Source organism: Pezoporus occidentalis, unplaced genomic scaffold, assembly GCF_034315485.1.
Source record: "Pezoporus occidentalis ecotype Australia unplaced genomic scaffold, CSIRO_AGI_Poc_V1 ctg43, whole genome shotgun sequence".
Classification (NCBI taxonomy): domain Eukaryota; kingdom Metazoa; phylum Chordata; class Aves; order Psittaciformes; family Psittacidae; genus Pezoporus; species Pezoporus occidentalis.
In genome coordinates this window covers 2,147,134-2,156,799 of record NW_026915758.1, presented here as the reverse complement: position 1 = coordinate 2,156,799, position 9,666 = coordinate 2,147,134, and the positions used below count along the sequence as shown (strand labels likewise).

Sequence of the window (9,666 nt, the reverse complement as noted above, 5' to 3'; positions counted from 1 at the left end):
CAAGGTCCTTGACAGAATCCCATTTATGGTGCTAACGGGGAAGTCATCATTTCCAGATGGGAGTGGATCAAGAAATAACATATTAATCAAATGCTAAAAACTACGTCTGCCATTGCATGACTTCCCTGGTTGTTCTTGGACCATCTGTATTCGCCAAAGGTGATATGATAATGGCTCTCTGTTAACCTTATTTGTATTACTGGCTCATGTCAGGAATTTGCTTTCCCTAGGAGCTGAGGCACTGTGCAAGGAGATCAGGGCTGAGGCTGCATTAGGTCTAGGTCACTGGCAGCCTCAGTGTATCTTCTGCAATTCCCAGCCTTTCAGAATGTCAGGAAAGTTTCTGAGACAGGGTGAGCCAGAGGAAAATGTGTTACCTGCAGTAAGATCTCTACACAAAGCTATATGCAGTGCTCATGAACTTGGTGGCGTACATATATACACACATATATATACTCAGTCACAACACAGTATTTCTTGAGATCCAATATTTGCAGTGTTGAGATTGTCTTTTAAGTTCTTATGCTTATCAGAAGTATTCCTAGGAAAAGTTTTCCAGTTCATAGGATGGAGAAAGGCTGTAATCCCTACATCTGCGTTGGCTCAATTTTATATGAACAAAAGTTAGAAATGAGGTGAGAAAGGAATTTGAATTTGGGTCAAGAAGATACAAAATGGGATAGAGTTACTAACATACAGCAGAAGGGATGTATGGAGAGAGGAGGAAATGGAGCATAGCAGTCTTTGCCAAATTAATTGCAACACTGAAACAACCAAGAAGCAACTTCAAAGTCAGGTTTTAGTCTCAGCCTCAAGGAACTTGAAGGGCACATGGATAATTCCTCCCATGGTTACTCACTGCTGACAAGCTCTAAGACAATTCTGCAAAGCCTCAGGAACTGAGATGTTTCCCACCATGTTGCATCATTATACATTTGCAAGGTGGCATTACCGGGGTTAGACACAGCAAAAAGCCTCCCATCCCGCCCTACGGCATGAATGCATTCCAGTAAGAAACAGCTGGTAGAGATAACAGTATAAAATGGCTGAAGGGAAAAAAAAACAAATCCTCATTATTCACTGACCCAGGCATTATTAAGCCGTAGATCATCTCTAGGAAAGCGAAGAAAAGGTGATGGGCATTTAAGAATAGCAAATGACAGCAGTAATAAAAGAAACAGTCTTTATTCACAAGCAGATTTTGTTTCCCATTAAAGTTTGTGAACAGGATGAAGCCAGTTCTGATACCCCTTTTCCAAGGGGAAAAAAAGAAAGAAATCAACATGAGGACAAGACTCTCCTGCTACATTAGCAGTTCTGCAGGCCAATGGAAGTGAATGAAGCTCCTGTTTAAGCCTGCCACAGCCAACATGCAGTTGGTGTTGAGATTTGAGTACTGCAGCAATAGAAACACTAAACCGCCCATGCAAGAAAGAGGACAGAGTGGCTGAAGGCAGTGTGAGGCTGAAAAGCCGTGGAGGACTTCTGGGTGTCTAGACCCACTGGGAGTGCTGATAGCAACTGGTGCTATGATGGGCGTGCTCTTCCTCCAGCAATGGCTGCCCTGCCACTGAGGAATTGAGGAAGCTGGGAACTGGCAGCTTAGTCTCAGTCTCTCCTGGTGTTACCATGAGGGGCAGCCATCTGCCCCACCAACATGTCAGCTCACAGCGGTGCAAACTTTTCCTGCTTTTAAGGCTAAACCTATTTTCAGCTTGGTGCAAGTAGCTTTGCTTGAGGTGCTTTAGGCAGTATTGGAGACCAAGAATTAAAGAACCTTCATGTATTTTCTGTTCATGAATCTGAAGTCATCAGGCTCCCTAACCTGGAGTGCTCTGCAATGCAAACCTTCTTAAACTTAGGAGAGCTTCTGGCTATCTCTGAGAAAGATGAAGCACAGTTACACAAGCTCAGCGTTCCCCCTGCTTCACGAGTCACACCGGTTTTGACCCCAAGAACTGAAGCCACGCAGTCCACACACATTAAAGGGGGTACTTAGATGCTCGATGTGCTCAAACCATCCACCAGCTTGGACACCAGCCGGGTTTCGGGATGGCACTCAGTAGAAGAGATAAAGGGATGGGGCAGAAAAGGGAGGGGATAATGTGGGTGTAGCACAGCGAGAGAACGAAAACATCGATTCCTGGCCAAGTTTCCCTTCCCCGAGAAAGGAAAACGAAACCGGTTGTTTCCCCACGCCCCAGAACGGCGGGATGGGGCGGGAGGGGACGGGGCCACCGTTTTTAAAGCACTGAGCGACTGGCGCTTCGCTGCAGCTTGCGAGCCGATCCGGGTCGAGCCTAACAGAGCCGACCCAAGCCAAAGCGAGCCGAGCCGAGCCGAGTCGAGTCGAGCCAAGCCCAGGCGGGTCCAAGTAAAGCGCAGCGCGGAGAGGAGCGGAGTCAAGCCGAGCCGAGAGATGCAGCTGAGTGTGCTATACCGCCTGCCGCTGGCGGTAGCCCGGGCGGTGCTGGCGGCGCTGCGCGGGCGGCTGTGCGCGTTGTGCTGGAGCCTGGCTCCCCTATCTCGGCCCCTCCCCCTGCCCCTACCAGGCTGGCGGCTGGTCTCGGCCCTCAGCCCCGTGCCCCCGACGGGACCCCGACGGGAGCGGGACGACGACGCGTCCCTGATGCCCATCAGCGTCAATTACCACTTCACCCGGCAATGCAACTACAAGTGCGGCTTCTGCTTCCACACGGCCAAGACCTCCTTCGTGCTGCCCCTGGAGGAGGCCAAGAAGGGGCTGGCGATGCTCAAGGAAGCAGGTGAGTTCAGCGGGGTGATGAGCGGCAGGCCCAAATGGCGTGTAAAAAGTTATCCCTGGGTGTGCCCCTCTTCATACCGCTGCGGTTGCGTACAGACAGCGAGTGGAAGGAGCGAGCAACAGGTAGGCTGAGGTTCATAGCATCTTTCTTTGGTCCTTTTCTAGGAATGGAGAAAATAAACTTCTCGGGAGGAGAACCGTTTCTTCAGGACAGAGGGGAATTTGTAGGCAAACTGGTCCAGTTTTGCAAGCAGGACTTGAAGCTACCAAGCGTCAGCATTGTCAGCAACGGCAGTCTGATTAGAGAATGGTGGTTCAAGAAGTATGGTAAGGAAAAACTGCTGTGCAGAGAAGCACTGGTGGGGTTTGGGAGCTCCTCAGGGTTTGAGAGTTCCTTTGGGCAGCCTCAACAAAAGATGGGTTTTGATGCAAGTGGGCGATGGTTTAGTTCATTTATAGGTTAATTTATAGTAAATGCAAACCAAACTTAAATACTGGTGAAATATTGTTGAATGTACATTTTCAACACAGGGAGTTTGTACTATTGCCTCTTTGGTATAATACTATAATAAAGTAATAGCTCAGACTGTCTTCATAGCTGAGGACATGGACACATACACACGCAAAATGTCTGTTTTGGTGCTGCAGCTGTGGATTTTGTGGTTCATGTGGTGACTCCACAGAATTCTATTTTCAGGCACTTTGTGACACATTGCAAGGAAGTGAAAATGGGCAGAGTCCTGAGAGCTTCTAACTGAGGGACTGAATATTAATCAATTTTTAAAACTTATTTTCAGGTGAATATTTAGACATCCTGGCAATTTCATGTGATAGTTTTGATGAGAATGTCAACATTTTAATTGGCCGTGGGCAAGGAAGGAAGAACCATGTGGAAAATCTGCATAAGTTGAGACAATGGTGCCGAGAATATGCTGTTGCTTTCAAAATAAATTCCGTGATCAACAGATTTAATGTTGAGGAAGATATGAATGAGCAGATCAAGGCACTCAACCCCGTGCGCTGGAAGGTAAGAAAGTAGTGTATATCATAGGTTTCATGTTCAGAAAAAAAATAATTATGAAGTCTTGGAGTTGTCTGAACCTCAAATGACCTCAGGCAGATCTCCAGTTCCAGCTTGGGCTGCTGTTAGTGGACTTCTCTGTGTTATGTAGTGTTGAGACAAGTTCTGTTTCTTTCTGCAGTTAAATGGAGCCTGGTATGTCAATAATATTTTTTGTTGTACTGGAAATTACTATTTCAGTGTATGTAGATCTAGGGGGTTTTATGATACTAAAAATAAGATAGAAGGTATTTAACATTTGAAAATATGTCATGGTGCAGAGAAAATGAGGAAAAGTGTACAATGATACATTAGAGTTAAAACATCCTTAGCAATATATAAGTGTACATTAGACATTAATGTTCTGTATTAGTGTATTAGAGTATTAGTGGTTAGTGTGCATATATTACAACTCCTCCATAACTGGGATGAGTGGCTGATACCCCAGAGTGCTGTACACACTTCCATTCAGAAGGATCTAGACAGGCTGGAGAGATGGGCAAAAAAGAACTTTCTGAAGTTCAACAAAGGTAAGTGCACCTGGGAGCCAACAGGCATAAACTAAAACAAAGGAAGCTGCACCTGATCGAAGAACATATTTACTGTGAGGGTGACTGAGCAGTGGAATAAGTTGCCCAGAGATGTTGTGGAGTCTCCTTCCCTGGAGATCTTTAAGACCCATCTGGACACAATCCTGAGTAATGTGCTGTAGGTGACCCTTCTTGAGCAGGGAGGTTGGACTAGATGATCTCCAGTGGTCCCTTTCAGCCTCAACCATTCTGTGATTCTGAGATTATATTTCCTACTCGAAGTGTATGAAATACATTATCAGTTTGAAAATGGGTAGATATACTGTGACTTATAAATATGGGGGAACTTGTCAAGTAATATCATATTATTTGCTTCATGAAAATTGGTATACACACATGATTTCCCAGAAAAAAAATAAAAATCTGTAAGTGAAATATTGTTCCTACTAAAAGGGTGTAAGGAAAATATGACATGCATCATAATATTTTATCAAGCTTCCTGGACTACTTTCTTACTGGGGTTACAGGGCACGTTTATGGCAAAGGCACCTTCCCCCCCCCCAAGTCTATTCTGAATTCCTGTTTGAGGACTTGACTTTTAGAAGGAGGCTGTTAAGTAGACAAACTGTTACATTTTGTTTCTGGGGAGTCATCCCTATCTTTCCTATGACCATCTGAAGCTCATTAAACTTACAGTCACCAATCAGGTTAAAATCTTGAAGAATAAAGATTGAGCTGATAGTCTGCACTGTACATAGTACTTACTGACATTTATAATATAGCCATACTATTTGAGGTTCAATCAGAAGTTTATTTGAGCTTTGATTATCTGTGCCCTTATTAAGACCAGAGCAGTTAAGATTTCTGTGGAAACCTGATCAGGAACCATGACTGTGTAATTACATTTGGGACTATGTAATGTTAATTTGCTTACAAACAAATCTTCACTGTACCCTTCATGTAGTATTCACTTATCACAGTTTCTGAGAGTGTGGCTCCACTGACAGTAAAATTAAAGACATTGCTACTGAGACAACTGAAGGTTTTTTGCCAAGATGACAGTCTCTTATCCTCAAGGCAAGTGGAAATAAAATCTTAACCATGTGCCTTCTGTTTTCAGGTATTCCAGTGCCTGCTCATTGAAGGGGAGAACAGCGGTGAGGATGCCCTGAGAGAAGCAGAGAGATTTGTTATTAGTGATGAAGAATTTGAACAATTCCTGGATCGCCACAAAGATGTCTCCTGTTTGGTACCTGAATCTAATCAGAAGGTAAAATTGAAACTGTCCTTTTGTAACTTTATTTTCAAATAAAGTTGGAAAGATGGAAAGGAACGAGACACTTTCATGGCAGTTAACGCTTTCCCCATTAGCGTTGGCTTCAAAGAGACACGGTCCAACTTTGTCAGCAAGTGGATTTGTTACGGTGGAAGCTGAGTTTTTCAATTTTCTTTAAGGATTTTTAATGAGCACAAAGTTATTAATAGAGGAGTAAAACCTCGTTGATCTCAGTCCTGCAGAAACTACTGGGAGTCCTCTCACAGTGTTGTGTGGGCCTCTTCTCAGTGAGGTAGATGTACACCCTGAAACTGGAGAAACTGAGTTTTCCGCAGCTCAGAGATGAACTCTAAACAGTATTTAAGCCATTTGGAATTGAATAATTCTTCCACACCAGGGCACAAGGTCCTGAAAAAGTTGAATGTTAATGTTAATGCACTTTATATTCCAAGCATAGTTTCCTAATAGAGATTCACCATGATGTTATGCTATGAAAGTGTCTCTGACCTGCAGGAACTAAGATATCCCAGTCAGCATTATATTAGGTACTGAGGAACAAGAACTAGTATTTTTGCCTGATACATCTTACTGGTACTCCCTCCCACAATAAAATCACCTTTTAAAATTGTCTATCTGAACACCTTTGGACAACACTTTCAGGCTCTTTGTTCACAAGTAGATTTCTATTGCTATTACAGAGCCCAGCAGTTAATTTGATGAGCTGCCATCCAGCTTACATTAGCTGCAGTGAAGGACATCAATGCCTAAGGGTGGAACTCATGATATTTTGTAAGATGACCCTATACATGAGGAGAGCTAAAACTCACTGTTAAGAAAGTTTATGAACTGAGTGAGGAATTACTAAATTGACACAAGCGAAGGAATTCTTAAATCTCCCATTGAGATGGGAGAGATGTTCCTTTTCCTCCCCAAAGATTATGATTCTCCATTTACAGTTTACTTCTTAATGTATGGAGAGCTCAAGTGAGGAGGCTGAGTTGCCTCTACTATGTAAGACATACAAGTGGGACTGTACAATCTAGCATTTGAGGCATTTTGTGATCTGGGAGATTACCTTTGTCTGCTGTGTAATAATTAAACACCCCAGCTTAAATGGTCACTTTATTTGTTTGGAATATTATATAACCATTCCTGTATGCAAAACTGTGTAAATTCTGCTGGTATAAAAGTTAGTAGAAAAGTTGGGTATTATTTAAAACACTTTTATCCAGTTGTGCACCCACATTTCAGTTAGACACTTGAGAGGTAATATTCCAAGAGTTACTGGTTTATTCATGAATTAAATCATGCTAGCAATCCTGTAGTTTATTTCTATAAACTTGATCCAAGCTCACTTAAACAGTGGTAAGATATTACCTGTTTCAAATGATTAATTGTTTGTATTGTCCTTGATGTTTCACGAGAATCGAATTTTGGTTTGTACATTAATTTTTTTTTCTTTTGGTCTATTACAGATGAGGGATTCGTACCTCATTCTGGATGAATATGTAAGTTTTTGTTTGATACTTGGTATTTGTAAGCTAATATGTATGTCTATATAACAGTGATAACCAAATCAATTTACTGTGCATTCTATAAAATAACTTACCGTGTAGTACAAGGAACAGATGTAATATCTTCCCATCAAACATATTAAGAACTTAACAGAAGTATGACCTAAGGAGAAATTGCCATTGGGTTTATATGTAATCATTGCATCACAAACCTTAAAGTGTAGATATCTGTCTTTGTAGGATGTCTTCGCTGTTTAATTTAAAAATACAGAACTCATCCTGAAAGTTAAGTTTCAAGGAGCCTGCTTAGTTTACATATAACTGAAGAGGAAACTTTTAATCTTTAGGAATTATGCTAAGGCTTTATTCCTGCTGAGATGTGTTGATGTATCTGACTGCAAGCTGCTGAGCTTTCTAAGGACTAAGTGAAATTGTTCATGCACTGATGCAGGCTTTCCTGGCATTAAAGAGCAACTTGTTTAATTCTGTAGAAAAATTAAGCTTTTACAAACTGACTTTCTAACATCTTATCTATTGATGTTCCAGATGCGTTTTCTGAACTGCAGAAATGGACGGAAAGAGCCTTCCAAGTCTATCCTAGATGTTGGTGTAGAAGCAGCTATAAAATTCAGTGGATTTGATGAGAAGATGTTCCTTAAAAGAGGAGGAAAGTATGTGTGGAGTAAAGCAGACATGAAACTGGACTGGTAACTCAATATACTGAGTTAGGGCAGGTGCATTATGTAAAGAAAATGGGTGTATGTATATGTGCCTGTATATATATGTATCTAATGCTTTTAACTACACTACGTGTATTGCACATATTGCATACACAGTATAGTTCTGTATGTGAATATGCTAAATATTTTAGAATGCAGACTATGTTCTTATCCATTGTTTGGTTGAACATTACCAAGTAGCTTGAGAGCTTTCATATAAACAGATCTCTGAAATCAACTTTCTAGTCCATTGTATGAAGGACTTAAGGGCAAACCTTTAACATAATGTCACACAGGAAACAATTTTAAGATAATACGTAAGTGTGCATGCCATAAAACAAACCAAAACACACCCTAATGTCTAATTTATTACAAACAGCTTTAAGAATGGATAAGTGGAATTAACAGGGAACGTTAGTCTACTTCGTTCATATGTAACGGTGGATTGCAGTTCCTCGCTAGATCACAAGAGGGCCAGCTGGCAGTCCTAAGGAAACCGCCCTCGTTTTTGGTTTTCTGTCAATTAATTTTTGGTTTTCTGGCTTTATAGTTTTCCAAACTTAATTAGTTCCCCCCTCCTCATGCTCTGTATGAAGGGTATGGGGATAAGCACTGCACAAAGCAGAAGTGAGCTGGAACTACTCATTCGTCCTGTCCATTGCACTCAATGCATGGACCGTCTCATAAATTTAAATGTTTGCACCAGTTGGAAGCCAGCATGCATTAATATACCATGTAGAGAAAAAACATCTTCTTTCATTTTTCTGATAGTGGTAGTTAATTTTTTTCAGCTATTTTTGAGAGGAATGTTTTGCATTCACCTAAATATAGGGGAAGGTGCCTAAGTAGGAGCTGCTACTTCTGAGTAAAGGAAGGTGCATCTCTGAATACACTGTGAATTTTTTTCCATTTATAATTCCTTCAGTTTCTGTTTTTACTATCCTAACTAAATATACTTTCTCTGGTGCTCTTTTGTCTCCTTGTAATGCCTCCATTTTGCAATCACAACACTTCCTAAGCACTTACAGTTCAGTATTTTTTTCCTTGCATTAATACTAAGTGACATTTAAAATGTGGCCCACACACATTAACCCCACAGTCTTTTGGCAGCTCTTTCACTGACCTCAGTTGGAGGTCTGCCTGAGTAGCGAGTATGGGCAGCACAAATTTATGTAGCTGGGGTTTGATTTCCTCTGCATTCCCATTGCTCAAATGTTAAACCCAGCCTCTTTCTCAGCATCTACACTGCATTATAGAACAGAAGCATTTTCCTTTGCTACTGGCTCAGTCCCAGCATGGGGAAAGATTTAGTGCATCAATGTACCAGTAAATCTACCAGCTTGCTGCTTCTGCAGAAAATGCCAGCTGTATCCCAGCACACAGATGCGAGGCACACAAACTCCCATTCAGAACCAGAAATCCTGCCATTCTTTGCTTTGCATTTTACTCTGTAAAGGGCTATTCTTTTGGTGCAAGAGATCCTCTGTGCCTACGGAGGAAGCTGTAGAGTAAACAAACTGGAGCTGAAAATGTGATAATCCTGTAAATAATGTAAAGACATTGAAGATGGCTTTTATCAGAATGTTCTAAGTCCTTCTTTTCTTAAAATCTTAAGGATTTTACATTGCCTCTTGTTACCAAACAGAATTAAGATAAAGTTGCTGCTCTGTGTGATACTCTTTTCCAAACAAAATGGCAGTCTTGTACGTTGGAAATTAACTTGCATAACAAGTTTTGACAGACAATCACCATAGTTAATGAATAGCTATCAGTATTTTTTTTTTTTTTTAATATACAAAATTA

The 9,666-nt window shown here is 41.4% G+C and overlaps 1 protein-coding gene across 1 annotated transcript; it reads left to right on the top strand.

The window, feature by feature from the left end:
- Positions 1–2,387: 2,387 nt before the first annotated feature.
- Positions 2,388–8,019, top strand: RSAD2 (radical S-adenosyl methionine domain containing 2). The gene is made up of 6 exons (XM_062634561.1): positions 2,388–2,765; positions 2,930–3,091; positions 3,562–3,791; positions 5,475–5,624; positions 7,106–7,138; positions 7,691–8,019. Exons 1-6 carry the CDS (start codon positions 2,420–2,422, stop codon positions 7,853–7,855), a joined length of 1,086 nt encoding a protein of 361 aa, XP_062490545.1. The 5' UTR covers positions 2,388–2,419; the 3' UTR covers positions 7,856–8,019.
- The last annotated feature ends 1,647 nt before the right edge of the window (positions 8,020–9,666 follow it).

Excerpts from the sequence above, each read along its gene's own strand:
- RSAD2 (XM_062634561.1), top strand. The coding sequence starts at position 2,420 with ATGCAGCTGAGTGTGCTATACCGCCTGCCGCTGGCGGTAGCCCGGGCG. Across the intron at positions 2,766-2,929 it reads GGCGATGCTCAAGGAAGCAG|GAATGGAGAAAATAAACTTC; the intron begins GTGAGTTCAGCG and ends GTCCTTTTCTAG. Across the intron at positions 5,625-7,105 it reads TACCTGAATCTAATCAGAAG|ATGAGGGATTCGTACCTCAT; the intron begins GTAAAATTGAAA and ends GGTCTATTACAG.